At 39.9% G+C, this 18330-nt stretch overlaps 1 protein-coding gene across 6 annotated transcripts; it reads right to left on the bottom strand.

Moving 5' to 3' along the window:
- Positions 1–6273: 6273 nt before the first annotated feature.
- Positions 6274–17688, bottom strand: LOC111327819 (uncharacterized). 6 transcript variants are annotated; one of them, XM_088756817.1, is made up of 9 exons: positions 17538–17688; positions 15505–15614; positions 12778–13171; positions 11503–11915; positions 11075–11121; positions 9695–9777; positions 7999–8475; positions 7088–7288; positions 6274–6804 (listed from the first exon to the last, which is right to left on the bottom strand). In XM_088756817.1, exons 2-9 carry the CDS (start codon positions 15563–15565, stop codon positions 6447–6449), a joined length of 2034 nt encoding a protein of 677 aa, XP_088612943.1. In that variant the 5' UTR covers positions 15566–15614; positions 17538–17688; the 3' UTR covers positions 6274–6446. The 6 variants fall into 6 exon arrangements, with proteins under 6 accessions (XP_088612943.1, XP_088612942.1, XP_088612946.1 ...); XM_088756816.1 differs by having other exon boundaries at positions 15505–15602; XM_088756820.1 differs by having other exon boundaries at positions 11075–11118; positions 15505–15602.
- Positions 17689–18330: the final 642 nt, after the last annotated feature.

Raw genomic sequence — 18330 nt, 5'->3', positions numbered from 1 at the left:
ACCCTAGCAGGCGGGTCAAAGATAGCCCGGGTTTGCAAGTAAAATTTCACAGGTAGGGTTACCCTACCACCCGGGACAACTTACCAATGCTTGGTAACCGCACGCATTGTTATCAATGTTCAAAGGGTCTGGAAACAAGTAAAAAGTTGTCTCTGGTAGGCGAGTTATCCCCACCAGAGCGTTTACAAAGCAGCTAGGGTTACCCTAGCTGCCTTGTAAACACGTCGATGAAAAAAAGAAGAAATGTGGGAGCGTTAGGGTAATCCTCCTGCCAGGGTAACCTTAGCACTAGGGTTACCCTACCTGCTTGTAAACAGGGCTTTAGTAGGGGGAGACTGGGACTGATAGTAGAACGGTAATCTGCATAGCAATTGTAAATAGAGGAAAGGGTCTGCTACGTGGAGCCTTCGAAATAGATCGTTGGAACAATCATCTTAGACGATAAGGGAAGACTTTACTGAAGGATTTTTTGACATAATTATTTAAAAATTAAGTTATTTAAAAGTTAAGTTTTACCCCGATATAAATTGCCGGTGCGATATGATATATGACGGGTCTTCTCAGAGGTGAGTGTCAGAAAATTTCTCGGCGAAGGCTGAATAACATTTGAACAACAATTTATGTCGCGTAAACATTACGGCAACATGATATGAATTTTAAATACAACCTTCACTCACATTTCTGATTAGATAACTGTTACTTTTCTCATCTTCACCTTCACATTGTTATGTCTTCCGGAGGCAAAAATCGTGAGTCCGCAAGAACGGCTACACTCTCGGCCCAACATGCACTGTAGTGCGTATGTAATTCCTACTTTTAAATTCGATTTATTCTCATACTCTTTCCGTTCCCTATTCCCCGTTCATGGTTTTAGAAACATCATATGCTCCGTGTGTTTTGGTGAAATGCTTTGCAAAGAAGACAATTTTTGATGGATATTGTTCGGGAATGAGTTAGTCTGGTGATCATTAGCGGTCAAACAAAAGTGAGTTACAAGAGCAGGTCGGCATTTAAAAAGCACTTAACAAGCTTTCCATCCGTTATTAGATAGGCTACCCTGTAGTATAGCATCATTTCTACCAATCAATACTACTGATCTCGATTCGTCTTGAATGACCTCGAGCCCACCATGGCTAAAATTCACAACGCGCGCAAGGGGGAGGGGTTGGGATTGGAACCGAGGCAAGGAGGGGAGGGATAGATAGAGGATTAAAGAAAAATATGGCAAACTTAAAATTATAAATCTCTTCAGGCTCCACGTGCAAAGCGAAGTTTTGATACTTTAGTTAATTTTCGATGTATTTCCCGGAGAATTTGGAAAACCGACATTCCAAATTCCAATTCGATCTGGAAACAGTGAACAAAAAGAGCCACTCAGTGGAATGTCCATTGCTAAATTATTATTTATATTTTTTATTTATTTTATTATTTAAATCAGTCGGCCAGAGTCATCAATAAACGAGCAGCAATCAAATTAAATGAAAGAGTTTGTCGGAGACCATGCCAAGGGTGGCAGCGATTCAGCTGTTAGGCGTTGTTTCTCCGTATATTTCCACGCCGACTTGAGGCCAGCGAGCAGGGAGACATGGCCAGCACTTAGCAATTTGTAGCATCTGCAAAGCTGTCTGTCTATATCGTTTGCTTCGGGCAAAGTAAATGTAAGGATTTAACAAGGAGTTCCATAGTGAGAAAGTTTTGGCCCATTCGAAGCCTTCGTAGTACCAACTTCTTTAGTTTCAGACCATGGAGCAATTGCTGAATAGAACAAGCGTTGTGTAAATGGACGCAAACAAAAACTTACATTTTCCTCGTACAGTCGAAGCTCTCTTAATTAACGGAATCTCGTAAGTGAACAGGTCTACTTACGGCCGCTTTGTTTGAAACCCCGTTTTAACTCCCATACAAACTCTCTATTTTTACAGTCTCGTAAGCGGACATTCCCGTAAGTGGCCGCAGACACTTTCGGGGTTACGACTTAGACTTTTTCTTTGTTTTTAAGCTCTCGTAAGCGGACACCCGAAAGAAAATCAACAACCTCTGTACAGTATCTTGTTTTTATCAATCAACCATTTTACATTGCCATTCGTCACAATGATATTACAGTAATTACAGTACCATATTTCAATGTTTGTTTTGTCGTCATCCACGTCCACATTTCGAAGCATATGCGCTTGTGACTGGATTTACAACGTTGTCAGCACATTGTAGCCAAGGCTCTCAAGTTTCGATTTTAGCCGAGGCAGAGACATTTTAGTGTCACCATAAAAAATGTACTGGCAAGGAATTTCTAAGCCGTATCCGGCTCTTCTGTTTACTCGCTTTCCCCTTACATCAGTCTTTCCTGAGGCTGTTAATGCTGGATATCTTGATGTTGGTTACGATTATGATCTGTTATTTTTGAAAATGACTGAGGTGCATTCCTAGTACTGCAGTATACAGTACTGTAATGCTGTTCAGTTATTGTCATTATCGTAGGATTGTATTGGGCGCAATAAAACAAAAGTGTCATTTAATACCTCGGTTTTTTTTTGTATACCAATATTTATTGTTAGCTGGGCAAGCCCCCGTAAGCGGCCATCTATCCCCTACACCTCTAGTGGCCGCTTGCGAGAACCATTCTCGTAAGCGGCCAGCTCCAGTTACGGACATTTTTATCCCGTCCCGAGGGTGTCCGCTTGCGAGAGCTTCGACTGTATAAACATTGGATAAATCCATTCCTTAAAAAAACGGCGGCAAAAAAGTGATTATGTCTCTTCAAAATCGTTTTCGTGGACGTCGAAACAGCCTTTCGCCATAGTCTTTCTTGTAGTAACTTGCAATGTTTGCCCCCTGATGACCTCAGAGACGTTTGCGTAAACACAAGGATCCGCGAGAGGCTGACACCCCTACAGTCTTGAAATGCATGCCGACGTCCTTGGTACACAGTTTCTCTTATCGATTGCTTTTCTAACTTTGCAAGGAGTTCAGGGAAGCACAATCTCTGCCCTACGCAAGAAGGAGCTTTCTTCCAGGTTTTGATGTTAATATTAGCGGATTGTCGATTATTATTGGTAATATTTAAGAGCAGCTATTACACTTCTGTCTGATACTACGACATTGATTGTTGACCCCTTTGCCTTCCTCGCCCCACCTTTCATTAATAATCCGCACTTTTGCAATGGAGCAATTTCTAAGATACACCTCGACGAAAAGCCAGATATTACATTAGACAGCTGCAAGAGATTACATATCAACTGTAAGCAGAAAACCTCAGCGGTCGAGTGCGTATGTCAGGTAATCAGTTACAAGTGCACTCCGAGGCCAGATATGACAATACACAGCAAGAGATTACATATCAAACATCTGTAGTAAAACACACAGGCGGCCCAGGCTCTGTCTCAGGCTCTGTCACAGGCTCTTTCACAGTGGATTATTATAGAGTTTGTATAGTGGTTTACTTGGACTTGCTTTTGAGCTCCGTAAATATAGAGTTGTGTAAAATAATCAAAGAAATGAAGTCTTACCTTCATAAAGAGTAGTCTTTGCTGTTCTTGTCGCGAATTGAGGCCGTTTTGCTGTGTTTCAGCTTAACGTCCGAGCACTACCAAATAAAAGGGAAGGTAGGAAAGCTCTGTCTCACACACGCTCGCCAAAATCGCTCGAAAAACACACTTAAATACTTCCCCTTGAATCGAAACTTGGCAGCACGAAAGCCAAATAGTTGCCATTCAAGTTCACCAAAAAAAAATCCCACAAAAGTTGTGTTGTCTAGCAACCGACCAAGCGATAATCTCAAATTGACCGCTATTTCAATGAACGCCATTCGGATCCACGTCGGTCAAAACCTGTGCAGTCAAAAGTCCGTTACGACGCGGTCGGCCTGGACACTAGCAAAATTAGGCCCAACGGGTAGCCCCACGATATGAATGATTAGTCAGAACATAGTTAGTAGAGTACCCCTCTACTAACTATGGTCAGAAATAAATACCAACCCACAGGTGGAGGGAATATTTTGCTAAATGGCTATTGTCAACTGTGGCCAATGAGATTGTAGCATCTAAAGGACATTTCTATATACGTGTCAGTTCTTTTTCCTTGTACTGAGAGGAGACCAATATATCACCGGCTTAACAAATAGCAAGTCAAATATTTTGGGAGCCGTAAATTTTTGTTACATTTTAAACTCTGAAGACTAGAAATACAGCAGGTTAAATGAATGTCAAAGTTGACCGCTGAACAAAATGTAGGCGCGATATGATCAAAAATGGCGAATTGTCCATTTGATATACATAGCTTTTCAGGGCGTCAAATTGTCTTTTTGCCACCAACACATATTATGCAAGTCGATAAGTATCACGCCGTAAAAGACCAATCACTTTGATCGATCTTTCCGAGAGCTCCCACCGCGTTTAATCAAGCCAGAAGTTGCAACTAAGGTACCACAGCGACATGTATGTACTATCAAGTTTCTTCCTAGATTTCTTTTGTCAGAAAGTTCGACTACATACGCTCTTGATGTTCATTAGCAACTGCTGCATTTCCTCGAGAATAATCCAAATATGGCTGCGAAAAAAGATCTCAAAAAGGGCTCAACTTGTGCTATTCAAAGATTCTCTCCTCGTTCATGTTTAAACGATACTCTGGGAAATTTCTTGTAAATTGCAAGTTATTTCAATTTAACAAAACAGAGTTGTGGTTTACGGAATTTTAATGATACAGAAAAACAAGCGGGAGTTAGATTTAAATTTCAGGTCAGCACGGGTTTTGAAATCAATTGCCCCCAAATTTTAAATTTTATTACTGATTTTAGAAGTCCAGTAATGGCTTTCACTGCTCAAGCAGGAATGATGATCAGAAGTGGTCGGTCATTGGAGGTATTGGGCCTTAGAATATCCTTATTTTTGGACTTCGTCAAAACCAGAAAAAGTCGTCTTTATTTAGGGAGAGGTAAGGAGAAATGAAATGGAAAAGTTAAAACAATTTAATTTTCTTAAAGTCTGATCATTGATTGGATTTGCAAAAAATGCAGGAAATGGGGGTTTTCCTAGTGGGACCCTATATCTCCCAGGGAGTTAAATATTTTGACCTTTTATTTTCACACATCTGTGAACTCATGATATACATACCATTCGTGCCTAGTTTGAGCCAAATCGGTTATTTGAGGTTTATCGCCCCCAGCCCGGTTTCTTCGTGGACAAGCTTTTTTTTAATTTAATAAATTTATTTAAAGCATCTCCTTACATTTACGTACAAAATACAAATTAAGAGAGAAATTGAAAAATAATAGAAAAAAAAAGAGAAAAAGACAAACACACACATACATTTATATAATACAAATAGAAGACTACCAAGCTAAACACACACAAAGCTATTCCAGCAATACAGCTACCTAGTATAGAAGTTACAATTACTTCACTTTAAAACTAATGATGGAAATTAATCATGACATCACTTATTCGTAAAAACGCTTATTAACTTTTCCTACTTTCTAAAATGATTATTTAATTTGTCTCTTTCCCTGACAATATGGAGTTCGATGTTGTAAACACGCCTTGTCCTGGCTATGAAACCTTGCAGATAAGGTATACCATTTTGGTATTTGCGAGAGTAGATCTAAAACTTACCCAGAAGCAAAATATGGTTAAATAGGAGAAAATCTTCTGCAATATCGAACTTACCAAAAATGAGATCTTCCTCTTCAAGTTTATCAACAGAGATGTTATATTCGCGTAACCGGGACAAGACATGTTTTCAAAAACTAGGTGACACTCTACAGGAAAAGAGTAATGCTCTACGGATTCAACCTCTGTTTGGCAGAAAGCACAGGACAGACACGCTCTTAAATACGCCTTGGTTTCAGAAGCTTGCGGTTATCGACATAATTTCTGGTCTAACAAAAAAGATATCAGTAGTACTCAGGGCTAAATATTCAATGAAAGCTACCTCAGGGCAAACTGATTTAAGTCTTTCCTCAAGTATAAAATTATTTTCGTAATTTCTACTTATCTATCAATTCTCGTTTGAGGGCCTCACACGGAAATTGTTAAAAATTTTAAAAATACAAAATATTGTAGCATTGAATAATTGCTATAACTGTTACAGTAAATGGTTTGAACCCGGGGGTAACATGTGAAGGTGTAGTCTGATCGTCCGGGTGAGTGTAGTCCTGAGAAGGACTGTTGTCGGTGGCAGTGACTGACGTTTCGACAACCTGTGCGGAAGTCATCATCAGAGTCAAGTGAGTGATTGTTGTCAGTAGATTGTTGTCTACTGACAACAATCACTCACTTGACTCTGATGATGACTTCCGCACAGGTTGTCGAAACGTCAGTCACTGCCACCGACAACAGTCCTTCTCAGGACTACACTCACCCGGACGATCAGACTACACCTTCACATAACTGTTACACGACGATGGGAATATAGACTTTAGAAATGCACTCCCATTTAATTGATTGAAAAGTTATTTATGTCCCTTTCGAGCCTATATCGTCTGTGCATTGAACTGGTTTGTCAGGCCCACATGTGCCAGAACCATCATCATCATCATTTTCTTCAGCACCACGTTTTGTGTCAGATGAAAGTGACGGCGCGGTCACATGCTTTTCTTTCTCATCAGCATTCCGATTGGCTCCATCAAACCGCTGCCCGTCTGTCTTCTTATTTAAGAGGTTAATGTGTATTTCACTGGTTTTGTCCAAATTCTTATGTTTCTTCCAAACAGGAGTGTGGTTGATGTTCGGTTTCTGTCTTGAGTTACCCATATTTCGTTCATCCTCGTTACATTTGTTGTGGTAGATTCTGTCGTTTCCTGATTGGTTTGGGCTGTTATGGTAAAAAAAAAAAAAAATTCATTCATTCGCCACGGGAATGGCAGGAGAAAGGAACAGGACTTTCGTCCCAATTGACACCTAACCCCTTTGTACCCACCCCAGGGGAGGACATCCATCACACAGTAATCTCGTGCGTGGGAAATTGACTTCTCCTACCCCTAACCCTGCAGGAGACAAGACCTCCATTTATTCCTCCCTATCCGAGAAGACTAGTTTATCTAACCATTTCTTGATGTTATAAAAAGTTAGCAAATTCTCCTCAATTATTTTAAGACCTTGAGTGTTGGTCCAGCCGGGGCTCGAACCCTCGACCTCCCGCACAACAGTCCAGCGCACTATCCATCGCGTGTGTGTTACCATTTCTGGTTTCAGCTACAACTGTGATTTCCTCATATTGGTGCTCTGGTTGTATTTCGCCTCCTATATTGTCTCTCCTCTGGGCTTCATAATACACCCGGGCTCCATGATTTCCCCGACTACAGAGTAAACATAGCTAAAAATGAGCCAATTAATCAAATAAACTATAGAACTGACCCAATTCAAGTTCATATCGTTTATAATAGATATACAGGGAAATGGCATAGGAGAAGGTTAAAACGCCCGTTTAACGTCGAGAGTGTATAGGAGAGAAAATTCTTCCAGGAAAATTGTTAGCCCCCTTCCAGTAGTGGGTGGTTGTTGTTGTTGTATAGAACTATTTACACAAGTATTTCTAAATACGACAGAAGCAGTCATTGTTGCCATGGAACACAGCAGCACCTTCTGAACACATGAATTGAAACAGATAGGGAGCTGTTAGAGTTGAACTACGCAGGCACTGATCAATACAAGGATATCATTTTAGAAGTAAATGAAGTCTACTATTTGAACAAAACCTATATTTATCTATGATCATTTTCTTAGGAAATCAATTTCAAGTTTGACTGAATGGTATGAAGAGATACATGACTAAGTAATTTAAATAGAAAGTCGTTAAAAAAGTAACCAATAGCGCAGCTCCACTCTCTGCATAAAAACACATACGCAACCCACAATACCTCCATTCGCTCTGACGAAGGGCTAATGCTCCAAACGTCAGCTTTTAAACTCTTTACGGTGGCCAGTTTACATTATTAACTTAGTTGATAAAACCAAACTACCTTGTTACCCCTACCGAAGCAGCACCGCCGTTTCTTTAGAAACTTACCTCCTATTTTTACGCTTAACGTGCCAAACGAGTACGCCAGCGATAGCGATAACGATAACCACCAAGAGGACGATTCCACCTGCGATCATTCCAGCTGATTCTACTGTTGAGACAATGGTTCCCTTTTCTGTCGATACTTCTTTTATAACTTCCTTTTCATTGTTGTTATCCTTGTTGTCCGTATCATTACAAACTTTTTCGGATGATGGAGGTTTACTATTCACATAGACAACCTTGTAACCACCTAAATGTTTACTGATATAGTAGACACTATTTTGTACAATATAATCCAAAGTGTTGTTTTTCACCACCGAACGGGTTGAATTGAATTGGGATTGAAGAATAAGTGAAAAAACTACTTTAGTTTGATTGAAAACTGAAAACTCTCCGGGTTGCTTTAGGACCCTGATCTGAGCTGAACCGGCGTTGGAGTCATTTGGAAAGGTGCTGCATAACTTCCTTGCAGTGGTTGTATTTCTGTTGAGAAACAAAGGATATCGTGGTGTTATACACGTCTTTGGCTAAATAATGATCATGTGGCGATTGCACATTGCATTATCTTCTTATTCCACACTCAGGTGCTCTAGGTCAGAAAAGTCAAGGAATGGCAGTCAGTCAGTCATAGCCACTGTGTTGGGTTCCGCCGACCTCTAGTCAACGGTGGCAATCTCTTTCGTCCATATGGGAAATAACTTTAATGCTTCCCTATTTCTAATCATGAATGGTGTATTCGCTCTGTTGGGCGTGCCCACACATGCTGGTTCCTATGACTATGTATTAAGAGCATTTCAAACTACAACGGTAATAAATTGAAATACAAATTGAAATAATAAATTAAAATATAAATTTGTAAGGCATGAGTAGTCCAGTGATCAGTGCGCTGGACTCTGGGTCAGATGGCCCGGGTTCAAGTCCTGTCTGGGGCTTGACGTTGTGTCCTTAAGCAAGACGCTTCACTCACATTGCTTCGTCTTCTCGGATAGGACGTAAAGCCGGAGGTCCCGTCTCCTGCACCTATCAGTTAGTTAATTTCGGCAAGGGACGTTAAACACGAAGGCGCGCTATATAAGGAAGTCTTCCCTGAGAAGACCTAGGCTCATTTGTCACTCACCGTTGACGTGTGCGGGTCAAATTCAAATGCTGGTAGAGAAATAAAAGGAGCTAATGAGATATCTATTGTTTACTTCCACCAGCATGGTGGCATGAGGTAACGTGCGAACCACCTACTTCGATCTCAAATTTACCGCCATAAATAAAGACAGTTTCCATTGGAGAAAGGAAATACAAATCTAAAAAAATTCTTGTATGGTGATGAAAACATAAAACAATTTTGAGGAATGCGCCCGCTGTTCACTGCTTTGGAGTAGCTGTAGCTCAAGCTGACTTGACTCTAGGAGTTCTAAATCACACGACGGTTGATTGACAAATGGTCCAGTGGGACCTAAGGCTCCTTTTATAACGCGCCTTCGTGTTTAAAGAACCTACATCACGAGATTACTGTGATGTGGTCTGGCCTGGTTACTGGGAATGGGGGGAGGGGGCATCTGTAAAATTTCTCCTTTATTAATTGTTAAATGCCGCCGGCAGTTTGAAAAAGTCCCCCGCACAGTGTTGTAAAGCGCATTAGAGCATTTACATGGAAATGCGCTATAGAAATCGATATGTATTATGTATTAAATACAAATAGCTGTAATACCTTGAATTGTAACTGCATGCATCCTCATAGCAGTAGTCTCTTATCCCTTTCACGACTGCTTCCTTAAATCTCTCTTCCTCCCACTGATGAACATATATTTACAGACGAAAAGGAACAAATTCTTTAATTGAATTATCCTTTAGAAACATTACATCATTAATACTTCAACCTTAAGTCAGCTGGCAAACGTGTTAACTAATTCTGCTTGAGAGTATTGTAGTTAACTGACTAAGCCGGAGTAAATAGGCTAAAATTGCTTAGCAAAGCCAGAAATGGCCTCTCACATGATGACATTTGGAACGCCCCCAGCAAATGGTTCATATATTTATGCATGCATATATAGTTGCAATGGCCAGTGCTACATGTAGTGATATCAGAAAAGTCGGAAAGGGCAGACAAATGTGTCCGAACGAAAGTATTAGGCACCTGATCCCTTCCCTTCCCCCACAAAGCTCTGTATTATTCTCATGAATGTCAGACAACTCGCCCCCTGGACAAGTAGCCCCAGACAACTCGTCCGTGTGATCTTTAGACAAATAGCCTCCGATCTTCAGACAACTGGCCCCCAATATGAAAACACTTAAGTTACGTTGGAAAAACATATTTCTATACTCATAAAGTAATAATTTCTTGAAAGAAGAGGAAAGTTTGTCTTTTAAAGTACATTACGAGACCGAAACTTGCGTTTGTAGCGATCGATTGTAACGATCGCGTAAACACATGAAGGGTTTTGCGCTGTGAAAGAACAAAGACCAGACGCAAATAACAGACAACTTTGATCTGAATGCTTCAAAACAAAAAAAATAAACAGTTTAATGTTTCACTTCAGCAACTTCAAAAGTTATGGCTGGATTACAAAATGGTCACCTTCATGTGTTTACGTGATTGTATTACAATCGATTCCTACAAACGTAAGTCTCGGTCTCGTAATGTACTTTCAAAAACAAACTTTCTTCTTCTTTCAAAGAATTGTTACTTTATGAGCATAAAAATATATCTGTCCAACGTAACATAGGTGTTTTCATATTGGGGGCCAGATGTCTGAAGATCGGGGGCTGGTTGTCTGAAGATCGGGGGCGAGTTGTCTGGGGCTAATCGTCCAGGGCTTATTTTCCGGATATCATTCTCATGATCCCCCAACCCCCCCCCCCCCTCCCCGCTCATTGGCAGTTAATTGGAAGTAAATTTTCTATAGTCTTCCCCCTTTTATAATTTGATAGCGACGACTGATTCTCCTTCAGTTCCTCCTGAAAACTATGTCACCCTCCCCCCATTCCTCCGCCCTTCCCCCTCCCCACGCCACGGCGAGAAATTATGATTGGTCCTTAGGTATGAAAGGATTGTATAGTTCGAAAATTCAAGCTGAAAAGTTTAAAATACCTCTTCCATTTTCATCTCCAAGGTAATGCTGACTGCTACCAGATCTACTTAAAAGTAAATTTGATTTCGGTAAAACTGGTGAACAGATAACTTTCCGGAGAATGTAGTTATGAATAATGGCTGAGAAACGATTGTTTTCCTTTTGTATTTTCTGATAAAATAGTAATTTATCAACTTTGAGTGGCTCTTTAAGCGATACTGAAAGAGTCCTCCGACACTTGTGACTGAAGGTCAATAGCTTTTGTTCCTTTCAGCTTTTTAAAATGTGTGCCATGAAAACATTCCTCTGTAAATGTAAATCATATTTACCTTTGATAATTTAAAAAATAAAATTGCTCCACATTTACATTGCAAATGCCTCAATTTGTATTAAACAGATTTTAAAGTCAGTTTTGGAGAAGGAAAGACAAGAAACGATCTCTACTTACTTAACGGTTGCCTTGATCCGTCTAATGCAGTAATTCCAAGTATTTCAGGGAAAGACAAACCGAGTTTTCCAAGATATTCCAGGCTCTTTTTTTCCACCAACCGAATTGTCTTTGCTTTTTTGTCAGACAAGTAGAGGGTTCCATTGTGAAGTGCTATAGCGAATAGAATACTGTTCGTTATGTTTTTTGATAGTTTTCGATTGCGTCCGTCCAGATCAGCTCTGCCGACCACACCCAGACCAGCATCGACCCAATAAATTACGCTTTCTGGGTCAGCATAGTCTACTATTACACCATTTACCCACTTCAAGGGGGAACTGGAGCTCGCTTCCACTATGGTGACTCTTTCCTTCCCGTCTAAGGTGGCTCTTTCAATTTTAGGATTTGATCCCCATTCTGTCCAGAAGATGTACCTGTAAGATTTGATTCATCAATTCTGTGTTATTCCTCTTGACAACGATTGGCTGAGTTTTCTTGCTAAGAGGCAATTACGGCTTCAAATCAGTAATACTCTCTTCTTTTTTGCGTCACGTTGGTAGTCACGTGACATGTTTTTATTTTTACCATTTGTTTGGTTTAGTTTAGTTTAATTCATTCGCCACAGGAATGGCAGGAGAAAGGAACAAAACTTTCGTTCCAATTGACACCTAACCCCTTTTTTACCCACCCATCCCACCCCGGGGAGGACTTCCATCACACAGTAATCTCGTGTCAGTGGGAAATTAACGTCTCCTACCCCAACCCTGCAGGAGACGGGACCTTAATTTATCGTCCCGATCCGAGAAGACTAGAAAGTCTAACTATTTACAGATATTATTACAAAGGCAGCACTTTCTTCTCAGTTAATTAAAGACCCTGAGTGTTGGTCCGTCGGGATTTGAACTCACGACCTCCCGCACAACAGTCCGGCGCTCTACCAATTGATTTGTTTCCGCACAGACTACATAAGTAAAAGTTAGATTGCTTAGCAACTTTTTTTACGCCATTAGAGCAAGTTCTACAAACATGTACCAAGAAAAGTGATTCACCACCATTGAAAACAGTGAACTTTAGCAGATTTCAGGTCCGTATTACTTGGCTCTACTATTCCCTGAAAACGTTAAGAACAACGTCTTAATTATTAAGTTGAACACACACACACACATACACACACAATTTTTTAAAAAAAGGTTCATCCTGAGTGGCATAATAAGACATTTCTTAGTTATATTGAATTTCTCAGTTTGTGAGTTTTGATTTAAATCCTTTATGTATATATGACTTCTCTTAACTCACCCATTGACGAAATCAACAGCAATACCTCGAGGGCGGTCAATGCCTCTATCAAACAGTATCTTTCGGTCACTTCCGTCAACCTTTGCCATTTCGATTCGGTTGTTGGTTGTGTCTGTCCAAAAGATATCCTTATCAATCCAGTCTATGGCTATTCCTTCCACCATACCGACACTTTCTGTCACGTTTTCTTTTTTGTTCGTTTGAAGATTCATTCTTTTGATAATACGAACCCCAAAGTCACTCCAATAGATATAGTTGTCTTCCACGTCCACTGCAATGGCAGAAACCCGTCCAATGTCTTGCACTACAACAGTAGAAGTGGTTGGCCCAGCGGACAGCTTGATACTATTTATGGTATTTCCAACGCTAAAGTACAAGCACGGCTCTTTACAAGCTGCGAGGAGAAAAGAATAGCCACTTAAAAAATTCCACAAGATAACTGGTGAATGGGAAGGAGAACAGGTGTTTGGGGACTATTTTACAGATCGAGATAACAAACCAAAGTTGACTGTTTGTACGAATCTTTATTCTTGAAAGGCAATCGACTGCGAACCACAATCAACGATGAAAATCACGATCACTCTCAAAATCACTGAATCAATCTATCGATCGTAAACTGAAATAATACAACGAAGTTCTATCAATCAAATGAAATGTCGCGGAATACATAATCAAAGAATCGCGGTAAAAACTGGGCCTTAACGCCGATCGACGAGATTAAAATGACAAAGAACAATACAAATAAACCAATAGAAAAGTTTCATACAAATTACAAGAATTTTGGTAACTGGTTAACAGCCTATTGTTCTTATCTAAATGGTGGGCGTTCATTCGCACCATTTGGTACAATTTTGGCCTTTCAATCTTACATCAGTCGCGAATACGGCAATACATATATCTTATTAGACGTTTTGTTGTGTAGTATCGGAGAGTATTTTTACGAGTTGTGCCGTATTTTGACGAGCCCGTAGGGCGAGTCAAAATACAAATAACGAGTAAAAATACTCAGCGATACTACACAACAAAACGTCTAATAAGTTATTTATTATCCAACACGCCAAACTGTTATTTCAGTGCGGGCGAATTTCGCGGATATTTCTTTAGGGGGAGTGCGTGACAGAAGTATGCGAAGCGGAAAGGAATTGTCGCGTTGTTGTGTTGCTATTTCTATTTTCTTCATTAAATGAAGAAATTTTCTGGTCGTCAAGCCGTTTTTCTTCGTTCGATTCATCTAATGAACTCGATCTATATTTGCCAGCCATTCTGACTCTTCGTCGTCGGAAATATGATTCAAATTGTCAGCCATTTGTTGTTTTTTTTTTCGTAACTACAATTCAATTTTTCGCTTGCGCGATGCGAGAAAACCTGTTTAACCGGTACTCTACAATAGACGCGTACAAATACCGCGTGATATTTGTACTCGTCTATGGCGTTATTTGTACTCGTCTAGGTGTAGTTGGATAATGAAACGGAATATCTGTTCGTATATTGTCGCCCAACACTGAAAAAACTAGACTAGAAAAACAAAGTTACAAAGGTAGTCACATATCGGTACCGCTTGTGCTAAAGGTTTGAGAAAACGAAAGGGCGAAAGCTTACCAAGACTACTCAAAAACTTACGAAGAACTGATTAAAGGGACGCTAAACTCGCCTTTTATATGCGCGTTGACGCTGATTACAAAAACCAATAGAAATACGGAAAAACAGATAAACATTGTAACTATGTCCGTATCTAGGATCATGCTAAAATTAGTACACAAATCAATAATCAATTCAATAAAAATGAGCCTTCTGGCTAGTGTCCTTAACAATGAAACTTACCCAGAGAAAGTCGCTAAAGCCTAATAAAATTGCTTTCGAAATGTAAAACACTTAGGTAGGTTCTCTGTCTGCAGCTTATCTACTCTTAAGAACAATTAGATGATGTGATTGGTCAAAAAACCTATCGTTTATTGTACTGGCAAACCCATAGAAAATTGAAGCAAATTAAGTTTATTTTATACGAGCAATAGACTGAACTTTCTATCGGTTTGCCTGTGAAGTAACCCACCTGGGACAATTAACAAATGGTAAACACCACAGCGTACACTATTGAGTTATGGATGCACGTGGGAGGTTGCTAAGCACGAAAGAAGCGTAAGAGTCGCTCGAGGCCGGATAGCCGAGAGCGACTCCAGCTTCTTGAGTGCTTAGCAAACCTCCCAAGTGCATCCATAACTCAATAGTGTACGCTGTAGTGTTTACCATTTGTTTTATAACATAACAATGACACATTGTAGCTAAAGAGTTCCCTTTTATTTAACAAATCTTACGTGACCTAAAAAAAACCAGCGCGCGCTGAAAACTAGTCTTTGCATATGCTCACGTCAGCAGCGTACACCCATGGGAAAATGGGGGACGCTAAATTGACCAATCAGAGCGCGCGCTTTACTTTGGTTATGTTATAATGAGAGTTCTCCCAACATTCCACGTGGGTTATTATACCTGTAAACCGACAAAAATTGCGTTGTATTCTGCGCTTAATTTATAATCACTTAATATCACTTCGTGCATGTCAGTTCACGATTACGACACTAACTCTTCTTATTATGCAGTTGTGCTCGTGAAAATTCCTCGATAAAAGTTTGTAAATAACCTGATGAATCAGCGCAGTTCCTAAAGGACATGTTGCGAGGAGAACTGACTAATTCAGTTGAAAATTTAGGTTAAAATGATGAAGCAACTTACCGAGGATGATATTGCTATGAAGCCATAATTGGAGAATTAAAAATAATTTTGATCCTTCCATCCCTTTTCCTTCTGAATGCTAGAGTAAAGTCCTGCTTCTGTAAAGTAAACTGAGAATTGGTCAAATGAATAAAGGATGAAAGTTTATAAAGAAACTCAGTGTGGTGCTGCGTCGTGGGGGTAACAAGGTAAGTTGGTTATATCAACTAAGTTGAAATTATAAATTGGCCACCGTAACGAATAAAAAAGCTGACGTTTGGAGCGTTAGCCCTTGGTCAGAGCGAATGGGAATTGAGAATTGGTCCGATTAGCAACGCTGTTATAGATCAAGAAGGTGGTAAGGGGCGGGGGCAGGCTAACGACACAGCTAACGTCTTAAAATTAATGCGTAAAAAAAGTTTAAATATATTGTAGATTGTTGTCGCGTGCACTTGTACGCTTTTTTTCCCGAAAGCCTTTCTTGAAACAACTGTAAACCCTTTGCTCCTGAAGCAACTTCCCCTTGATTTTTGAAAATTTTACTCACGTGGCCATGTGAGTATTCTGCATCAAAACATTACAACAATACTCTGGTATTACGGCCTGATCGTCTCTTATTTTCAGACTTCAGATTAGTCCTCTTACGTCGTTCAGACTTCTTAGTAATTAGAAATGAAAAAGAGAAGCTACGAGTGGAGTTCTAGCCTCCAGTTTTACAAACCGGCCGCGACTAAAATAAATGAAACCGACATTAAGAAGCAACAGAAAAATAGCTCCGTCACAAAACAGAGGATTGTGTACTTGATTGGTAAATTTCGTGGGACACTCCCCCCGTCCCCCCCCCCAAAAAAAAAAATAAAAAAAAAAAAAACAAGAAGAATTTAGACAGTGGTGCTGATGTGTTTTGACTTATCATGATGATTTCATTCTAAGCTTGGTCACGTCACGTAACCTGTTGCGTGACTAATGCAAGACAAGCGCATTTAAAAATGCACCGTTCCTCGGTTTACCCACTAACTTGTTTTCACACTGATAGAGAAGAGAGAAAACATGTCACCAACAAACACAGATATTTCCCTAAATCAATAAAGAAAACAAAGAATATCCGCTTTATCTCTAAACGCTGGCTAAATGTAGCGAGAATGGAATGATTCGGTTTGATCAGTCGACAATCTGCTGGCGATGGGAAGACACTTTCTTCTGGGCTTTGTGAGGTTTGACGGAGACCAGTAGTTTAGCGGTTGAAAAGTGAAACATAAATGTTTCGCCATTAGAAGGAAGATTGTTTCAAAACATGGAATTGACGTAAAGCGGTAGAGTTCTTAATATAAACCACTTCAACTTCCTTTAATGCTGTAGCGCAGTAACTAAAAATACGTCACAGTCACGTTCAGTTTGGGAAGAGTTATTGAGTTAATCAACGCGGCAATTAACTCAATGTGCCCGACATTGAAGAGATTCTCCAGAGAATGACTCACTTAAGTGGTAACATTGACATAGAAATTTACTGTTTTAGCGAGAAACCCTAAACTGATAACTCGAATCAAGATCGAAAACAAAAGGGGGTATTTCCCTAATTTCTAAGAATTTGTTAATCATATATACTTCCGCTGAATGTAATTTCTCTCTAACTTTCTCTCTTACTTTCTCTCTTGCTTAGTATAACCAGAAAAGGGGAAAATTAGTAGTGGATATATAGTCATTGTTTGCCTACAATTTACTTTGATTTAAGATATTTCACTTCAGAGGGCCCGTTTTATGATATGCAGCGATGTATATTGATCTTTCTCAGTTTCCTTGTTATATAATTATGTATACATACATATCTCAATCTCACAAATTTCTGTTAAGAGGTACACCTCAGCCGAATATTTTGTTTCATTCATTTGTCTAGATAGTGGATGCAATTGGAAGATTCATGCTTTCTGTCCACGAAAAAGCGGCTAGAAAGTAATTCAAGGATTAGAGCGAAATTTACGATGTCAGCGCGTCTTATAATTGTTTTCAACTACTGGTACTCACTTCCACAGCGTATTATATTGGATTCCACTAACCTCAGAGGATATAGGCACTCATTTTCTGCAAGCAATTGGATTCAGACGGCTGGACACTACCCCATTCTATGACCGATACTTGGTATACAGTTTATGTATACCAAGTACCCATAATGCTTGATGAGCATATTGAAATATGATTTCAACTTAGTTGGGGGAGACTGGAACTGAGTAGTACAGCGGTAATCTGCACTATAAATATTATAACAAGGCGATCTAAGATCGTCAGTCAGGCTACTGGTTGACGTGCTGTTATGAGTGTTGACCATTCGTGGTGCGCATAGGTTCTAAAAGAAATACTAAGAGGTACCAAGCTCCTGGTTTGTGGGCGATATATATCGGGTCTTCGTAGAAGTGTCAGAAAATTCCTCGGCGAAGGCTGAATAACATTTGAACAACAATTTATGTCACGTAAACATTACGGTAGCATGATATGAATTTTAAATACAATCTTCTCTCGCATTTCTGATTAGATAACAGATGCTTTTCTCATCTTCGCCTTCGCATTGTTATGTCATCCGGAGGCATAAATCGTGAGTCCGCAAGAAAGGCTACACTTCCGGCCCGGGTCAAGATGCACTGTAGGGGGAGTATGTAGTCCCTACCGTCCAAATTCGTTTGATTCTCATACTCATTCCGTTCCCTGTTCCCCGTTCATGGTTTTAGAAACATCAAATGCTCCGCGTCGACTTTTGGTGAAATGCTTTTTTTTCAAAGAAGGCAGTTTGTGATGCGGCATATTGTTCGGGAATGAATTAGTCTGTTGATCATTAGCGGTCAAATAGTTACAAGA

The sequence above is a fragment of the Stylophora pistillata genome, chromosome 4 (genome assembly GCF_964205215.1).
Source record: "Stylophora pistillata chromosome 4, jaStyPist1.2, whole genome shotgun sequence".
Classification (NCBI taxonomy): Eukaryota; Metazoa; Cnidaria; class Anthozoa; order Scleractinia; family Pocilloporidae; genus Stylophora; species Stylophora pistillata.
Note: the sequence above shows the minus strand (reverse complement) of the source record. Positions and strands in the feature narration are given on the sequence as shown.

Coding starts and splice junctions, on each gene's coding strand:
- LOC111327819 (XM_088756817.1), bottom strand. CDS start 15,565: ATGGAAGGATCAAAATTATTTTTAATTCTCCAATTATGGCTTCATAGC. Junction 9,778..11,074: donor TGGAGATGAAAATGGAAGAG/GTATTTTAAACT, acceptor TATGTTCATCAG/TGGGAGGAAGAGAGATTTAA. Junction 6,805..7,087: donor CGGCTGGACCAACACTCAAG/GTCTTAAAATAA, acceptor TTACCATAACAG/CCCAAACCAATCAGGAAACG.